The 19637-nt window shown below is 43.9% G+C and overlaps 2 protein-coding genes across 2 annotated transcripts; both read left to right on the top strand.

The window, feature by feature from the left end:
• Positions 1 to 5705: 5705 nt before the first annotated feature.
• On the top strand, positions 5706 to 8257 carry LOC147429932 (uncharacterized). Its single transcript, XM_086495075.1, has 3 exons — positions 5706 to 5786; positions 5861 to 5971; positions 6668 to 8257. Exons 1-3 carry the CDS (start codon positions 5706 to 5708, stop codon positions 8255 to 8257), a joined length of 1782 nt encoding a protein of 593 aa, XP_086351201.1.
• Positions 8258 to 18538: 10281 nt separating this feature from the next.
• LOC147429931 (uncharacterized) lies at positions 18539 to 19297 on the top strand. Its single transcript, XM_086495074.1, has one exon. It carries the CDS (start codon positions 18539 to 18541, stop codon positions 19295 to 19297), a length of 759 nt encoding a protein of 252 aa, XP_086351200.1.
• Positions 19298 to 19637: the final 340 nt, after the last annotated feature.

Here is a 19637-nt window from a genome sequence, read left to right as displayed (position 1 = left end):
GTTAAGGGGAGAGAGAGAGAGAGAGAGAGAGAGAGAGAGACAGAGAGAGAGAGCGAGAGCTGTGGGCTGTTTTTTGATGCGATCGACCCTCACAAGGGTGCATTGATCGTAAGCTATTTTGAGCAGATGCAAAGTGAGGACACCTCTCCACTTTAAGAGGGGTCATTTATAGACCTTGGCCCTTTGAAGATTCCTACCTAGGATGTCGTCTCTTGGAATGCACTGATTGCGGGAAATGTCCAGCTTGAAGTGGCCAATAAGCCAATATTTGCGGATGCCCATGAAGTTGCCAGTCACGGCCCACACCTACTACGTGTCAATGCCCTTGATATTCCACTCGAATGCCTTGCCACATGTATTAGCATTGCCACTACCCTCCTCTATAGCATGTAGGCGTACATATATTCTCTATTGTGGTAGCCGCCGGCTAAATGACCACCAAAGAACCCTAAAGAGATTTTCCTCTTTCCCCTCTTCAACATCCTTGGCTACTCACAATCGTCAACAGTCAAGGAGAGCTGAGTTCTAAGCTAGATACAAGGAGAAGATGGTAGAGAGAGCATTCTCTAGGGAGATGGATGAAGTGGGGTTATAGGTGAAGCTTCAATGGAGGAGGGTGTTGGGTCCAGCTTGAAGATCGCAAGGGTTGGGTATGGGAAAGAGCGTGAAGGTGCTGACATAGTCGTCCATAAGAGAAGCATGGGAGGGTGGTATTAAGGATGGTGTAGGAGTAGCGATGATGGAGCTGGTCCGTTTCTAGAAGCTTCTCGGCTATGAAGGGGTAGGGTGTTTCTGTGGAGGTCATGGTGGCCTTTTCCACACAGCCTAATTTTTGGAGTTGGCCATCCACTAGATGGGAGCTTTGAACCACTGATTGCAGCCAGTATTTGTGGATGTTCACGAAGTCCCCCATCACGGCCCACACCTTCCACTCGAATGCCTTGCCACATGTATTAGTGTTTCCACTATCCTCCTTTATCGCATGCAGACATACATATATTCTCTATTATGGTAGCCGCCGACTGAATTCCCCTTTAGTAACCCAAAGAGGTTTTCCTCCTACTTCTCTTCAGCAGTCAAGGAGAGCTGAGTTCTAAGCTAGATACAAGGAGAAGATGGTAGAGAGAGCATTCTCTGCAGAGATGGATGAAGTGGGGTTATACGTGAAGCTTCAATAGCTGAGGGTGTTGGGTCCAGCTTGAGGATCACAAGGGTTGGGGATGGGAAAGAGCGTGAAGGTGCTGACATAGTTGTCCATAAGAGAAGCATGGGAGGGTGGTATTAAGGATGGTGTAGGAGTAGCGATGATGGAGCTGGTCCATTTCTAAAAGCTTCTCGGCTATGAAGGGGTAGGGTGTTGCTGTGGAGGTCATGGTGGCCTTTTCCACACAGCCTAATTTTTGGAGTTGGCCATCCACTAGATGGGAGCTTTAAACCATTGATTGCAACCAATATTTGTGGATTCCCACGAAGTCCCCCATCACGGCCCACACCTTCCACTCAAATGCCTTGCCACATGTATTAGTGTTGCCACTATCCTCCTTTATCGCATGCAGACATACGTATATTCTCTGTTACGGTAGCCGCCGACTGAATGCCCCTTCAGTAACCCAAAGAGGTTTTCCTTTTACTTCTCTTCAAAACATCAGACAGAACTCCATCTCGATGTTGGGTGCTACTCTCGCATAGACAATGATGGGTACATGTATGAGTGCTACGTCACAGATGTTGTAGAACTATAGAGAGAAAGAGAGAAGAAGAAGACAGGTGACACTCTTAGAACAATATGACACTCTTAACAGTTGAGGGTTGGAGATATGGCAGTGGATATCACCGTGAAAGACCTCTTGGTGGTGTGAGCTACACTTTTTGAAATGCTAAAAGTTAATGTTGGAATCCCCTCCATTTGGTGCTTGGTTTTCCAAAGTCTACCAACAGTTATAAAAAATAGGTCTTCAAAAGTAATGTTTGGTCTCATAGACCTTGGCCCTTTGAAGACGTTTAATATAACATTTCGTTTTGTTTCATTTCATACCCCTCCTCTCCACGTGAGATTGAGACTGTGAGTTAGTGTTCGGGAAAAGGAGAAATTCCGCCCTTGAATTCTAGCATTGCCTTGGTCGACATGTATGCCAAATGCCATGCACTTCATAAAGCACAAAAAGTGCACGAGGAGATTCCAACCTAGGATGTCGTCTCTTGGAATGCACTGATTGCGGGAAATGTCCAGCTTGAAGTGGCCGATATAACATTTCATTTCATCTCCCTCCTCTCCACGTGAGATTGAGAGTGTGAGTTATCGTCATCAATGCCCGAGGATGTTCGGCATGCAACGGTGACCACAGAACCTCATGCCCCCGCACCCGCCCCTCACAGCTCTTAGCATGGCGCAGTGTTGACCATCGACTCTCACACAGGCTCGCCATTGCAGCCTTCCTTCATCCTCTCGGCTACTGCAGCAGGGCATGCCATCCTCCTCCGGGCTACTGTAGCAGCGCACACAGGCTGTCATCTCTCCTCATCGCCACCGTCATTTTTGTGGGCTCATCGCCACCTGAGCCGGCTACTGCAGCAGCGCACGCGGACTTGACATCCTCCTCCCGCACATCCTCCTCCCGGCTACTGCAACAGCGTCATTGTCATCTCTGTGGGCTCTCATAGACCTTGGCCCTTTGAAGACGTTTAATATAACATTTCATTTCATCTCCCTCCTCTCCACGTGAGATTGAGTCTGTGAGTCAGTGTTCAGGAAAAATGTGTTTCAGCTTACTATCGTTTGAGTTTTAAACTGGATCAGAGCCCTATGTGAGTAGGGCTAAGCACTACACAACAAGCCAAACAAATTAAAGTGTACCTCACTCGCAGATTGGAACAGCTACCACCGGACACTAGATGACACTCTTAACAGTTGAGGGTTTGAGATAAGCGCTGACAACATCTTGAGTGCACTCTGTACCACGGGCCACTAGGTGACACTCTAAGAACAATATGACACTCTTAACAATTGAGGGTTTGGGATATGGCAGTGGATATCACCCTGAAAGACCTCTTGGTGGCGTGAGCTACACTTTTTGAAACGCTAAAAGTTTAGGTTGGAATTCCCTCCATTTGGTGCTTGGTTTTCCAAAGTCTACCAACAGTTACAAAAAATAGGTCTTCAAAAGTAATGTTTGGTCTCATAGACCTTGGCCCTTTGAAGACGTTTAATATAACATTTCAAGCTGTTTCATTTCATACCCCTCCTCTCCACGTGAGATTGAGACTGTGAGTCAGTGTTCGAGAAAAGGAGAAATTCCACCCTTGAATTCTAGCATTGCCTTGGTCGACATGTATGCCAAATGCCATGCACTTCATAAAGCACAAAAGGTGCTTTCAATGAGCTTAATCTATGGGATGTCATCTCCTGGAGTGCACTCATTGTGGGATATGCCTACACATGAGTAGAGAGAGAGAGAGAGAGAGAGAGAGAGAGAGAGAGAGAGAGAGAGAGAGAGAGAGAGAGAGAGAGAGGGATGGGGCAACCACTCTCTTGGCCCTAACCAAGTTAGGCATATCCCACAATCAGTGCATTCCAAGAGACGACATCCTACACAGAGGCTTTGGCTATTTCTCTCTCTATGGCCACCTTGCGCCATAGAGAGGGAGGTATAGAGAGGTGGATAGGGGAAAAATAGAGAGAGAAATAGATAGAGAGAAAAACATGTAAAACCCGATGCCAAATATATATCTTATTCTTTCTTACAGAGATGGGCACGTGCTTACCTTTGGAGGAGATTCTTCGGAGGTGATATTTTCTACCCCAGAGAGAGACCCAAGCAACAATTTACGAAATGCCAAGCGCGTTGCCCGAGGTGGTGATGGACCTCCAAAGAAGCAAATTGTAGATGGACTAGGTATCATCCACACAATATGCTCCAAAATTCAAGCCTCATGTGAGAGAGCGGAGGCAGGTTTCCTATAGAGAGAGCATTCACTGGTTGAGCCATTCACAATATGAGCAACGGGTTTATCTTCATCGTCTAGAGGAGCGGATGCAGTTACATATTAATGATATTTTGCAACAGTAGAGCTCAGTGCAAGGACAACTTTCTCGCATAGAAAGCAACGAGGCAAAAATCATGAGTCTCTTGGAGAGGTCCATTCTTGACAAGGATAACATGGATTTCAAAAGCATTGTGCCTGAATTACGAAGTACTAGCAACAAATTGACCGCCGTAGCAGTACAAGATACTACAGGTGTCTCCGAAGTTAGATCTATCTCAAACAAGCTCCATGCATTGGTAACAACCCATTGGCCCAAGAAGGGGATTAATGCCGTTGGAGATGTTCCATCCAGTTCAAAGCAGGGCAACCCTTGCAAGAAGTGAATTATGTAATCGATAGTAATACTCACTTCTTTCTCATTTATAGACTTAGCGGATCTATATTTTGGTGGCTTTGGTGATATTGACTACATTTTGGGGGAGGCTTATGTATGTAGTGGATACCAATTTGCTCACGACTCTTGGTTCTCTTCTTTGGATACTACATTCTCAGAGGATCTCCATAATTGTAGTATTTTTGTTGCCACTGTGTCTTTTGGGTCACACCTCCTGTTCCCCGCCCCCCCTCGCCCTCTCTCTCTCTCTCTCTCTCTCTCTCTCTCTCTCTGTTTCTCTCTTTCTCTCAAGTTATGTTGCAGTGAAACTCTCTTTCTCTCCCTCCCCCTCTCTCTCTCTCAAGTTATGTTGCAGTGAATCTCTCCTCTCCCTCTCTCTCTCTCTCTCTCTCTCTCTCAAGTTATGTAGCAGTGAATCTCTCTCTCCCTCTCTCTCTCTCTCTCTCTCACACACACATACACTCACACACACACAAACATACACAAAGTATTCTAGGTGTGTGCAATGTCTGACTTCTTTCTAGGTATGACAAATGTGAAGCACTTCATAAAGCACAAAAAGTGGGACAGAGCTTCCTATATAGGATGCTGTCTCTTTGAATGCATTGATTGCCAGATATGCCCAATTTGGGTAGGGTCAAGAAGCTCTGGGCTATTTTTGGCAGATGCAAAGCGAGAGTGTCTCTCCTAATGCAATCACATGCACACCATTGCTGATGTGGTATTTGCTTTTGATTGCGTAAACGGAATGTACACAACAATCCAAGCCTCAATGCAACTCTACCAACTCAAATGGGGACCTGTCACCATGGTAACTCTTCATAATGAAGCACTTCGGGGCTGATTTGGATGCACCTTTGAATCCGTCTTGAGCAAAGGTTTCCAATGGTCAATAATGGGTTGACCAATAATGGGTTAACGTGGCGACTCCTCAAGAGTCAGGAGACCTCAGTCGGGTGAGAATCCGGTTGACGTGCAGATTGGCGCGTTGTAACCGCAGCAAAAAACTGTCGGGCTGAAACTCAAGCCTTAACCAACAATCATCGGTGAGCTAACTGGATGGACTCGCTCCCCCAACTATATCTTTAGTAGTAGTTAGATGAGATATAAAGAGACAGATATAGAAGTATATAGACATTTACCATGTGGGTTGGCAAGCCTCCTCTCACCGACTCTCTCAAAGAAAGATAGGCATAGTTGGGAAATCCTTTCTTCTCCATACTCTCTTCTTAATTCTCTAGATACTAACCTTTATATATTTGTGAGTACTTATAAGAGTTCTTTTTTGGACAGATGGCTATTGGTCCAAAGGTGTTGTCTCCTGGACATGCAAGACGTAGTAGGATATGTCAAGCCTCTCGAGCTACGCGACGTGCAGCAAAGCGAGATAGAGTTCGACGTTCTCTGGGTGAGATTGATGTGCCTCTCTTGGAAGATTTCCAACATTTGATAAACGTGAATTGATGCAATGAATTTCCTCAGGGAAGGATTGCATTGGATGTAGATAACGAGTCAATTCTCTCGCAAAGTTATGTAGGGATTGAAATGGAAGACAATTTGGAAGCCAATAGTGGAGATGTTCTTGAGGAGCCTGTAATTGTCTCCAGAGAGGGAGATTACTTCAAAGTTGAGACACTTTGCCTATCTATCACCTACTTATATTCTGAGACCACTTCCTTGATGCATATCTCTATGTTGTCTATTTCTCATGAAAAGTGTATTCTTCACAACATAGGCAACTTGGATTTTGCATGTTCCTTTTGTGGTGCTTTAGCTTGGAAAACATAAGCAAAGACCATTCGCACATTTGTGGAGAAGAGTTGTTGCAACTCAGGAAATGTTTCTTTGCCGCCATTAAGTGAACCTCCTTTAGAATTAAGGGAATTGATGCTCGGGGTTAATACTAGAAGTAGAAAATTCTTGAAACATATCAGAGCATACAATAGTGTGTTGGCATTTGCTTCTTTGGGAGCTCCTATAGATGAATCTCTCTGCCAAAGAAAAGGAATCTATACCTTAAAGGTGCATGGATCTATTTATCATAACATTGGTCCATTGATGCCAGAAGAGAGATCAGGTCAAATCCCTCGCTTTGCTCAGTTGTATTTTTTTGACACTAAGAATGAGTTGCAAAACAGGATGAGTCATGTTTCTAAACTCAAACCAGATGTTTTGGAAAGCTTGCAATCGATGATGCATCGAGTAAATCCGTATGTTCAAGCTTTTAGGGGGTTTGCTACAATGGTGCAAACTTCCAATATTCCGGAGATTAGGATGGTCATTACTTAGAAGCGTACAAATGGCTTGCAATATGTTGCTCCAACAAGTGTGGAAGTTGCTGCAATCATGCTTGGTGAGGGTGAAGAGAGCAACGTTGGCCATCGTGATATTGTGTTGAATCTTTTGGGTGGTGGTTTAAAACGAATCTCAAATTACCATAGGTCATACATGCCTCTATTATATGTGTTGCTATTTCCAAATGGTGAAGAAGGTTGGAATCCTTACATACCCCAAGTGAACAGAGCGGAAGTAAGCAGAAAGCGAGTAAATGGAACTACAAAGTATATTTCTACAATGGATTTCTACAAGTATAGATTGCAAATTAGATATGACACGACACAATGTCTTTTACGTGGTGGTAGGCTACTGCAACAATATATTGTTGATGCATATAGTTGTATGGAGGAGTTGAGGCTTTTGTGGGTTTGTAATCATCAAAGTGAACTTCGCAGTGAGGTGTATCAAGGCTTGACAGATATGGTTGGAGCAAGAGATGGAATAAGGGATGGTAGAGAACTATTATTGGGTGCTAATGTTGGAAGAAGGGTTGTATTGCCTTCTTCGTATGTTGGTGGCCCTCGCGTTATGCACCAGGATGCCATGTCAATTGTACGCAAGAGAGGAAAACCTGATCTCTTCATTACATTCACATGCAATCCTGGATGGAAGGAGATACAGGATGCATTACTACCTAGACAAACATCCAATGATCGTCCTGATCTTACTGTCCGTGTTTTCTACCATAAGTTCAAGGATTTGATGGGCTTGTTGATTAGGAGAGCTATTTTTGGTAAGGTCATTGGACAAATTTCTGCGATTGAGTTCCAAAAGAGAGGCCTTCATCATGCTCACATTCTATTGATACTTGCATCTGAGCATAAGCCAACAGAGACATTGCATTATGATAAGATTGTGTGTGCAGAGCTTCCTAATAAAGTAATGTTTCCACAGTTGTATGATGTTATCAGTCAGTTTAATGTGCATGGTCCATGTGGAAACTTGAATAAGAATGCTCCATGTATGAAAGATGGGAAGTGCATGTTTAAATATCCTCGAAGCTTCAGTGCATCGACTACTGTGGCTAGGGATGGATACCCAACATACATGAGGAGGGATGATGAAAATTACACTGTTCGTAATAAAGTCCAAATGAGTAATAAATGGATTTTTCCATACAATCCATTTTTGTCAATAAGGTACAATGCACATATCAATGTGGAGGTTTGCCCCACTATATCCGCTGTGAAATATCTCTACAAGTATGTGTATAAGGGACATGATAGGGCCACTGTTGTTCTACAAGATAGTGAAGGACTTCTAAATGAAGTTACAAACTATCTTAATGCTCGATATGTATCAGCATCTGAGGCTATCTGGCGTATACTTGGGTTTCACATGCATCAAGAGAAACCTGACATACAATGGCTCCAAGTTCACTTGCCTCATCAAAATCAAGTCATCTTTAGCGACAGAGCGACTGTACAGAGTGTGGTGGTGGGAGAGGTCAACAAAAAGACAACGCTCATTGAGTGGTTTGTTGCAAATCAACAATATCCAGAGGCCAACAATTTGTTGTACATAGACTTCCCAACACATTAGGAAAAATATGAACCCTCTAGGGGCCCTTTGGGATTAAGGTTAATTAGAGGCCAGCCAATGAGAAGAGGGTGGTGGACACACTCTATGCCCTCAAAAATGTAGGGGGACAAAGTAGTTTTACACTTTTTAAATGGGCTCTTACCTAGTGAAAAGGTGGGGTGGGGGGGGGGGGGGGGGGGGGGGGGGGGGGGGGGGGGGGGGGGGGGGGGGGGTGGGGGTGGGCCATATGGAACCTCCAACTTCCCTCCTTTTTGATCCGGTTTTGAAAAAATCCCAAAAATTTGAAATTTTTCAAAAATTTCAAAACTCAAATTTCATCTTCTGAAAACCCCCCTAAAACTACTTTATGGTCAAAAAAGCATTTTTTGATCTCAAAAAGTCAAAACGTGCATCCAAAAACCCTAAAATTCAAAATTTTTAAAAAACTTTTAAAAAATCTTTTTTTGCTATCTAGAGCTCCCCCAAAATTAGTTATTAGGCAAAAAGGGATTTTCTCTCTCTAGAACCCCTTTTCCAACCCCTCCTTGGTTGCAACCATCACACTCATCCTCTACTCCAACACTCTCTCTCTTTACACCATCTCCATTGCTGCAGCAAGGAAGCTCCTCTCTCCTCCCCTACCACCTTCCATTGCCACACCAAGCAAGGCTTATCCACCTTCTCCTCCCAGTGCCACACCAAGCAAGGGTTGTCCACCTTCTCCTCCCATTGCCACAAGGGTTGACCATTTTCTCATATCACTTTATCACACCTACATTGTAGCAACAAGCAAGGTTCTTCTCCTCCTCCTAGTTTGCTTTGCTCAACCATGGCCAACTCTACTTCGCAAAGGCGACCAAAGGATGAGGTCACAGCACCTGCATGCCACAACACTAGAGGTGTAGATGATGAGTGGGTGCCACAAGAGTTCACCAAAGGTGCTTGGGTATACATGCAACCATCTGCTGTTGGCCCTCATCGTGTGCGGAATCGTGCAAACTTGGATCTTCATTGGAAAGGAAAGCTCCTTGGCTTCAAGAACCGCAAAGACAAGGGGACCATAGCCATTGTGCAACATGTTTTCTCAATGTCAACCATGCACTTGCAACAACCACCTCGATTTCCAACACATTGTAAGTACATGTTTTGAGAATACAAAGCTAGGTGTGAAATCACAGTGTAATGTTATTATGGATTCATACTTAACATTTGTCATGCATTTATAGTCATATTTCCATCCACGTTGGTGGAGGAGCAGCCACTACATAGTCTCTCCGGCACATTCAATGCTATACATGCGGATATTGGAGCAATAATGTTCCCGCATCTTTGCCCAACCAAACTGGTTCAAAGAAGGATTTTCTTCTATTCTCACTCCTATATTGTCCCTACTTCTACACAAGCATTTGGAACGCTTGAACCCATCAAAGTAACTTCCTTATTAAGTATGGAGTGGCCGGTCCCAGATTTGTGGTCGGTAGCATCTTTCAAGCAAAAGATGATAATGGATGTTCAAAACTCTTTGAAATACTCTAAAGCTTCTAGGTCTATGGGGTTGAGCTGGTGTTTGCCTATTCATTGTTTTGTGCACATTTTTAAAGAGTTTGGATTTGTGGAGACTACCACAATGCTTGTATGTAAAGATGCGCATTACGAGGAATTAGAAAGGCTTTTAGAAGAGGACTGGGGTTTTGTGGAGGGCATGCACAACGGGGACCGGTACCGTTGTAAGGTTGGAGCTTCAGGTATTGGAATGCGCTATTTGAAATCCCGCACCTCCTTGTATATACGATTTCACTATGATCGTTGGATGTGCAAGCTTGGAGTGTGGACTCCCTTACAGAGTGTAGAGGGCGCTATTGCAAGCTTTGACATTGCAGTGAAGATGCCCAACGATGCTTTGGAGGCAGTCCAAGTGAACAAGCATTGGACTCTCAGTAATGTTCGAGAACATTTGGTTATTATGGGTTTTGAGGCCCTTCAACAAGCACAATTTCGTTTACAAGGTCACAAGGTGAGAATCCTTCCACCACATTTTCAATACATCATGGTTTGTCGATCATTAGATGCTTATTGTTATGAATGTCCGCAGATTGGGAAGAGAATGGAAGACAAATTGAAGGTCGAGGAGGACTGGGGGATAGATGGAACTATGCTATCGATCTTATAACTTTGTAACTCTTGCAATTTTCATATTGATCCCCGCTGTAATCAACATGATTTGCTTCGGCAAATCATGCCTTTGAATATAATTTTTTGCATTGGGATGACAAATCATTTTTTGGTGAAAGTGCCTTTTTTTTTAATGTCTTAAAAAAAGGGTACATTATAAAAGGGGGGCCACCTAACTCATTCACTATTTTCACTTTTGCAACTCCTGAGCTCCTCCACTCTCTATCCACACCCCAGGCTAAACATGGATGTTGCCACAGCCTCTACATCTGTACCCACATCCACCCCTTTGTCACGCTTCATCCTCTTCCTCGAGGACACCAAATACAAAGGGAAGTTGGACCTCCACACCTTTTTTACTCGTCTCCCCGACCTTGACGCCACAGTTGCCCTTCACATGGATACATTTGAGGAGATTTCTGCGTTCATGGAGGAGCACATCATAAAATATTCTGTATCTATCCCCCCACATACAGGGATCTGGGTGCCTTGCGATCTTTTGCGCTATATACACAAAGGTGATCGTCCATTCGCCAAGCGGTTGCAACGATTCCAAGAAATTGCAACCAATGCAGGCCATTACTTGGACGAGCAAGCCCCTGGGGTGTCACCGCTCAAGAAGTGCAAGTTGGGGGTGGAGTACCTTTCTCGGCTCGCAACATTTATCTTCTTGGTGAGCGAGGAACCTGATTTGGAGGAGCTCCGCTTACCACACCTTCAAGTTGGGTCCTTTATCAAGGACACCAAGGAGCAGCAGGTTATCCCCATGAACCCTGCAGCGGAAGGAAAAGCACACCAGCTGGAGTACCCTAGGGGTCTTGAGGAAGTGGTTGAGAAATCCATAGTTGCGGCTGGCCCTAGTGACACTCCAGTGCCACTACCACTGACGGATGTGGCTATCCCAGAGGTAGAAATTAGCTGCTTCTCCTCAGTGTTAGTGGATAGGGAGGAGTTTGTGTTCCTGCATGATTTGGAAAAAGCATTTGGCCTGCGCATGGATGAATGCTTGAGCGTGCTATGCAACAGCAGCAAATGTCCCTTAGACAATACGCCAGATGCCCTAGAAAGCAAGCTCTTGCCAGATGGGGACTCTGTTGCTGACACTATTGCAGTTGTATGTGCGGAGGTCCTGGCAGCAGAGCAGTTGCACGTGGCTGATGAAGATTTCCAAGCCACGCAAGCCAAGGTTGAGGCTGCTAGGATGCCTATGCCATTATGCAACCTCCCATCTGATGATCCAAAGCTTGTATCTTTGGTGCATGGGACCATTGACTTGGATGCAAAGGGCAACAGGGAGGAGGATGACAAGGAGCAGGAGGTAAACTGTACCTAATTTTCATGTTACTATTTTATCCTTCGTTGTCTTTTTTCTCAACCTTCATCGGTTTATGACAGGATGTTGTGGAGGTTGATGATTTTGCTGCAAGGACGGGTTGCAAGCGGACGGGCTTTGGACCTCAAGCTTCCCTTGCGCATTACCTCGGACAACTCCCCCCTGGCGATGTGGCCATTATCCATAATGAATTTACTCCCCAAGCCCATTTTATGACTTGGTCGTTAAAAGCTTTGAGCAAGTTTTTGTGTTTGAGTACCATTGCTCAAACTGCGCATCAAGTGTTCCTAGTGCGTAGATCCCTTGTATGCACAGCGTTTGGCACTGGCTTTCGTGGTAAAGTGCTTGCCCAGATAGGGATACATGCTTCCATTGGCTCAACTGACCCAAATGCCATAGCGCAGTCCCTCTTGACTGGGGAGTTGCCTTACGCGCAAAATAGGCGCCAGGAAATGGTCAAAAAAATTCTGAACTCCTCAGATACATGATGTAAAATCACCGTGCTAGAAGGAATAAAAAATATTTGAAATTGTCTCTCTATATTGCAAATTCTTTTCAATCTGATTTGTCAATCTTGAAAATTGTTTCAATTGGTGATATGAATTGTTTTTTGACTTTGTTATTTCAAGGTATGTAATTGAAGTCAAATTGAGTATAATTGTGATTTTTAAGTACCCTAGGGGGTTAGATAAGCCTATAAGCTGCAAAAAATGCTTGGCCACAAGGGCGCGCAAATGGCCCATCCATAAGTTTTGGATGGGCCATTTGCGCGCCCTTGTGGCCAGGCATTTTTTGCAGCTTACAGGCTAATCTAACCCCCTAGGGTACTTAAAAAGCACAAATTTATTGCAATGGATTGGTTTTGCAGCATTCATTTAAATGCAACCTTTTTATGGCAATTCCAGTATATGTTCACACTCAAGGACACTAGAAAAGCTCAAATCAATTATGAAATGAAGTTTCCAGCAAACTATCACTTGCTTTAGTTCTACCTACTACACCCTTGCACCAAAAAGTCAAATTACATTGGACACTTGGTTTCCCAATATGTTATTTGTTTTGATATCTTATAAGGAATTCAAAGCTTGAAATGACCAAAAAAAAGGTGTCCATAAGGATCCATATAAAATATTGATGCAAAACCAATCCATTGCAATAAATTTGTTCTTTTTAAGTACCCTAGGGGGTAGATTGGCCTATAAGGGGCTAAAAAAGGCCTGGCCACAAGGGCGCGCAAATGGCCCATCCATCAGTTTTGGATGGGCCATTTGCGCGCCCTTGTGGCCAGGCATTTTTTTGCCCCTTATAGGCCAATCTACCCCCTAGGGTACTTAAAAAGCACAAATTTATTGCAATGGATTGGTTTTGCATCATTCATTTAAATGCAACCTTTTTATGGCAATTCCAGTATATGTTCACACTCAAGGACACTTGAAAAGCTCAAATCAATTATAAAATGAAGTTTCCAGCAAACTATCACTTGCTCTACCTACTACACCCTTGCACCAAAAAGTCAAATTACATTGGACACTTGGTTTCACAATATGTTATTAGTTTTGATATCTTATAAGGAATTCAAAGCTTGAAATGACCAAAAAAAGGTGTCCATAAGGATCCATATAAAATATTGATGCAAAACCAATAGGTTTTAGTAAATTTGGTTATTTTAAGTACCCTTGGGGGTAGATAAGGCTACAAGGGGCAAAAAAAGGCCTGGCCACAAGGGCGCGCAAATGGCCCATCCATCAGTTTTGGATGGGCCATTTGCGCGCCCTTGTGGCCAGGCCTTTTTCTGCTCCTTGTAGGCTTATCTACCCCTAAGGTTACTTAAAATGCACAAATTTACTGAAATTGACTACAATTACATACAGAACTTGAAATTACAAAGATAATAGACAAAGTAGACACAACTGTTGATCATATTGTCATTGGAAAGTCAAATCATTACAAAGATAAGGGTGTGCAATACAAAAAGAGGGGTAACTTCGGCTAATGCTCGAAGTCTCATCGCAATCGTCGTGCAAGCTGCATATCTTTTGGCTGTATTGTCACTCGCTTTGCATGAATGGCACATAGGTTGGTATCTTCCAACACTGAAATGATGTGGGCCTCTGCAGCTTCTTGAATAGCCTCTAGCTCTATTGCTTGCATTCTATACTGATTTCCATAGCTTTGAAGCACTTCCTTCACAGTGCGAGCAAAGGGGACGCGTCGAATCAAGAGCTCCGTCGTCTTCTGGTAGTGGCGGATTTCTGCAAATACCCTTGCTATTTTTCGGCGTCGCTGCGGTTGTCTTGGGGGCACTTGCACATTTGCTGGCGGGCGGCGTGAAGGCTTCTTGAAAAACTTAGACTTGCGTCTGTTTACATGCTTAGGGGCTGGTTTTGCAGCCTGTTCTGATTCTTCCTCTTCCCTTGGTTGCCGATCTTGTCGTGTGGGGAGAGCTCCCTTGCCTTGAGGCAATGTCTTCCCCCCAACGGCCACCTGGTGTGTGCGCGGTATGTTTTCTCGCAGCCATGGTGGCTCACTCTCTGATTCGGTGTCTGTATTGACCACCCGAGTCCTGGATGGTCCTGCTTGTGATTGGGGGCGCGACGGCTGCTCCCTATCGGACTCTGATGTTTGCTGGACCTCTGCTTCTCTCCAGCGCTGGGCACGTTGCTTCATTCTCTTTCTAGGTGTTATATCTTGAGGAGGTGGAGATTCAACAGTCCTTGATGACTCTCGTGCCCTACCACCATGCCCACTACCAGAAGAGTTCCTGGAACGGCCAGGTGTTCGTGGCCGTTTTCTTGTGCCTTTAAGCCATGACGGCTTCTCACATCCTTGGAGGGTGTTTTTGTTGGCAGGCGGATGCTCTTTCGCGGTTTGTTTGGTGCGCGCCATTTCGTTGGTAAGAGCTCACCTGTTCTTAAGAAATGAGTGATTTATGAGAGCATGCAATATTTATAAGGGCCCATTTAAAAAGGGCCCTGTTCACACTAATTTTTTTAAAAGAAGTATTATTTTTTAAATAAACATGTCGCTAAGAGTTGGACCCTGCGTTCACGTTTAGTGACTCGCGCAGTATCCACTTTGATCCTTGTCGCACTCTGCATCGCCGCCATGCAGCATGCTTGGTGGGACCTTGCGACATTTTCCACTTGTTGCTATGCTCTTGACGACTCCATTTGCGCACTTCAATAGCAATCTTGGATTGTCGCGCACGCTCCATTGTGAGCTTACGAGCAAATGTTGTGCGAAAAAACCAGTTGAACATCTCCTCCAAATAATTGAATTGCACCATTCCACCACCATGTTGAGTATTTTTGAAGTACACTCCCCTTGCTCGATAATGGGACTTCTCCATGCCTTGAGTGCTAAAAATTTCAAGCGATCCATACTTGTGCATAAAAAATGCACCATGCGCAAACAAGATATGCTGTTCACATGAGCAAACGATCCACATTAGTAAATAAAAACAATCCCTTGTAATGAATACACCATGAATGACTTACCATGTAATGTGTGATGTTATTTTCACCCCAAGAAAGGGTGAAGACCTTGGTAAAATCCGCCAAAGCTTCTTGAAATGATTGCCGTTGTTCTTCTGTTGTGCTGTTAAGGCTCATAAGCTTGACCATTTTATCAAAATGGGCCCAAACTTGCTTGCGCTTGTTTGCAAGCTCGCCATTTGAATCATTGTCAGTAGTAGCTTTGCATAACTCCTTCCAAAGCTCCCAAAGGTTACCTGCCTGCTGGTTGGAGCTGCTTTGAGCATCATATCGACTTGGCTTTCCTTGGGAAACTTTCTTCAAAAAGTGTGTAGCTTTTTGTCCACTCATTGACACTTGTTGAGCAATTTCATGGGCCTCCCCTGTGTTCTTTGCAGCAACTATAGACACATTTCCACCATGACAGCCAATGGAATTCAAGAGTACCTCCACTCTTTCGATCGCTTCCTGGGACTTTTCCAACGGTTTCATTGTGAAAGCATAGTCAATGTGGAGCTTCAATAGCCTATCAAAAATACGCATGTATGCGTGTAATGTACAAAAATGTACATTCGATAGAGGAAATCGAAAGATTGGATTCCAAGTGTGGTCCTTTTGATCACGGTCTGGGGCATTGAGCATGGGACATCTCAGAATAGACGCTTCCCATTCTCTACCTTCATCTCCGACATCATGACAATCTAACCCTTGTTCTCCATGCCCTTGCCATGGAAGCATGTAACTGGCCTTTGCAGTGCTCTTATGTGATTTTTGTCCATTAGGTTTGTACCCTCGAGTGCAAAATGGACAAGGCATGAGAGAAGAAGCCCCTTGTTTGCATCCAAGCAAACACTTTATGGTCTTCAAATCCCCACCTAAGTGCCACTCCACATCATAACTACCAAAGCCCTCAATCTCCAACTTCTGACCTGCAATTTGGGAGTGTATTACTTCTGTGATCCATGGAGTTCTCTCAAAAATCCACGAAAGTACTCCATTGGTCTCTTTGGGCACCTCAATAGCACCCAACCACCAAATGTCTTTCTCTGATTGCACGCTAAAAGATAGGGTGGGATATGGCTCGACTGAATCCCTTCGCTTGGTTTGCAGAAGGGCCTCGTTCATTAGAGTGACACTTAGCCTCTCTAACCTTTGGCCTTTCACTATTTGACACTCATCGAGTTTCAGCACAAAAGCGACTTTTGTGCCAAGCACTACAAAATAAATAGTGCTAAGACCTTAAACTTCAGCTTCTATGAAAAGAATAATACCAAAGAAAAAAGTAAAGTGTGTCACCTTCTTCAGGTAACTCGTAAAATCTAAGCATGGCTTCTTGAAGCCTTCTAAGATCCACGAAAATATTGTTCCACATTGTGTAAGGAAAGCCCTTATTCGAAGGTCTTATGGATTGTTTCTTACCTTTTCCCCTTGTCTTTGTTGTGCACGAAGCATAAAGGGAAGTTGGCATTGTGTCCTCAATGTGTAGGTATGTCCCAATGCGGGAGAACACATCTTCGTTTGTGGCCTTCTTTGCGAGCTTGACCTTGTGAGGAACGGAAAATAGGTTTTCCACAATGCCATGTTCTTTGAGGGCATCCTTTAGGAGTTGAAAAATAGCCTGATAGGCTTTGGTGCTGAATCCAGTCTCATCACAAGCTTGTTGAACGTCATCATCATTAACCACATTTCTTAATTTACGCATAAGGTCCTTGGTGACTGCATCCTTAATGTGCTTACCTCCAGGTGATTGTAAGATAGAAATAACGTCCTCGGTATTGAGACAACTAGTGAGAAGGTTGACTCGATTATCTTGGCTTGTTCCACCGCATGCCTCCTGGATGAAGTTTCTAGCAACAAATAAACATAAATGTTAGAAAATAGTGTGAAGTAAGAATGCAGCATGCAAGTAAAGACCAAATCATCTTGTGGCTGTAACTCGTCGTTTGCGTGCTCCTCCGGAATGTGCAAGAGTTTCAATGGATGAATACGGGCGTTTGCGTTCCCTTGCACCAAGGGGTGTTTCTTTCAAGTATGTGATGGTGTTGGTAAGCTTCTGGATGTGGGACTCCTTTTCTTGCATTTGTTGTTCAAGACTTTTAACTACCCTCTCCGAAGAGGCAACACTCTCTTGTAATGCCGTCGTCTTGAGGTGAAGAGCTTGACATTCGTGCATCCACATATGCAAAGAAGCACCTGCACCCATACACAGCCGCTTGCAATAGCCTAACAAGCCTGCTTCTCCCCTCCCAAGAAATTGAAGAAATGTGGAAAGGCTATTAAACGGTGGATGGAAGCGGCTTATAGGATCGTAAGGGTATAAATGGCCATCCACCCAAATGTCAACATTGGTCTCACAAGCGGTGCGACGTTCCTGTGATGACCTTTGATCACCTTCACTAGTGGTCTTCGATGCAAATGCCGTGGGTAAGCGAATATGTATGATTTTGGTGTGCGGAGTACGTGGTGGTGGAAGCAAACCATTTGTGATGTCCGTGAGCACCATGGAAGCTGTTGCGTGAGGAAGCAAATGATGAAAAGATAGAGGGGGAAGGGTAGAGAGGCCGAGCAGGATGGGAGGAGAGAAGGAGGGAGGGAGGGGAGGGAGAGATTGGGGAGGAGGAGGAAGGTAGGGGCAGAGAGGGAGAGAGGAGGGAGGAGGATGAGAGAACAAAATGTTTATTACTTTTTGGGGGAAAAGATTTTTGAAAAAATGGACTTTCTAAGCTTGTGGGTTAAAAAATGGGTCAAAAAATGATTTTTGGATATGTATATATGTTGGGAGGGAGTTTGAAGTAAAAAAAAAATAAAAATGAATTTTTTTAAAAAAAGTCAAATTTTGACTCTTTTTGACCCACGGAATTGCTGATGTGGACACACCCCTATGCTTCCTTCACTTTAAAAAAGGCTAGAGAGAGAAAGCAACCTTTTAGGTCCACATCCTACATTTGTCTAAAAAAAAGGCTAGAAAAGCCTACTCAAAACTACCTTCTTCAATGCCCTTGCCCCCTAAACCCCACACAACATTAGCCTTAATCCCTAAAAATTAGGATTCCTTACAAGGCCCATGCAAGGTTCATATTTCTCCTAATGAAAGTGGGTTTGGAAGCCAGCAAGTAGAACATGGACTCAAAGACAGATTGGTGACATGATTGGAAGAATGTACCACATTATTCCCAATGCTGGAGATTTGTTCTATTTACGTATGTTACTCAACATGTGCAAAGGATGTAAGTCTTTTGAGGATATTAGAACCTTCAATGGACGAGCATATGACACATTTAAAGAAACATGTTATGCACGAGGATTACTGCAAGTTGATGATGAATGGTTTCTTTGTTTGGAAGAAGCTTCTTTTCAGCAACAGGGCAACAATTGCGCCTACTGTTTGTAGTCATTTTGGTTTTTTGTGAACCAATACATCCTGGTGCATTGTGGAATCGCTTCTGTAAGGAGCTTTCTGAGGACCATGTATATCATATGAGGGTTCGCACAAATGATGCGAATATCTGTGAACACATGGCACAAAACCAAGCTTTGTCAAACTTAGAGACAATGCTTCAACACTATGGAAAGAGGCTCTCGGAGTATTCTGGAATGCCCCAGGTGGATCACACCTTGCAAATTATGAGTGAGCATGGAGTGCTTGCTGAAGAGTTCATGTATAACAGAGAGGAACAAAGAGTATTGTCTGCTAGAATGGAATCATCTTTCAATGTTGGGAAAAGGGAAGCTTACAATCGGGTTTTACAAGCAGCTGGCATGAGCAGAGGGACTGTTTTTTTCTTGGATGGGCCAGGTGGAACGGGAAAGACTTATCTCTACAATGCTTTGCTCTCTCGGATACGCGGAGAGTCCAAAGTTTCTTTGGTATGTGCATCGTCCAGAATTGCAGCACAGCTTCTCGACAAGGGAAGGACTGCACAATCTAGATTCAAGATCCCTATTGATATAACTTATGAGTCCACATGTAACATTAAAGTAAACAGCCAGCTTCCTGAGCTGTTTCAAATGAGTTCACTAATCATATGGATGAAGCCCCCATGGCTCATAGACATGCTTTTGAGGCTCTTGATAAGACACTAAGAGATGTCATGAAAAATGACATGTTGTTTGGTGGAAAGGTTCTCCTCCTTGGTGGTGATTTCAGACAGATATTACCTGTCGTGCATAAAGGGGGAAGAGAAGACATTGTTAATGCATCTTTGTGCCACTCATACATTTGGCTACGTACAAAAATCATGCATCTAACATAGAATATGCGAGTGGTGAATTGTTTAAGTAATGTTATTGAAAGAGAGTTTGTGCAATGGACACTTGATATTGGTAATGGCGATGTTTGTGATGGGGACATACTTGATAATGTGGCCCTGCCGGCTTGCAGGATGCTACCACACAATAATTTGCAAGCATTGGTTGCTTGCAT

The sequence above is a fragment of the Adiantum capillus-veneris genome, chromosome 22 (assembly GCF_014529385.1).
Source record: "Adiantum capillus-veneris isolate H3 chromosome 22, ASM1452938v2, whole genome shotgun sequence".
NCBI classification, from domain to species: domain Eukaryota; kingdom Viridiplantae; phylum Streptophyta; class Polypodiopsida; order Polypodiales; family Pteridaceae; genus Adiantum; species Adiantum capillus-veneris.
The sequence above is the reverse complement of the archived record's forward strand: the minus strand, read 5'-3'. Positions and strand labels throughout refer to the sequence as shown.

Bases quoted from the DNA above. Each gene is read 5' to 3' on its own strand.
- LOC147429931 (XM_086495074.1), top strand. From the start codon at position 18,539: ATGGTTTCTTTGTTTGGAAGAAGCTTCTTTTCAGCAACAGGGCAACAA.
- LOC147429932 (XM_086495075.1), top strand. From the start codon at position 5,706: ATGCAAGACGTAGTAGGATATGTCAAGCCTCTCGAGCTACGCGACGTG. The intron at 5,787-5,860 runs GTGAGATTGATG...GAATTTCCTCAG, and splicing joins TAGAGTTCGACGTTCTCTGG to GGAAGGATTGCATTGGATGT. The intron at 5,972-6,667 runs GTAATTGTCTCC...GTCATTACTTAG, and splicing joins GAGATGTTCTTGAGGAGCCT to AAGCGTACAAATGGCTTGCA.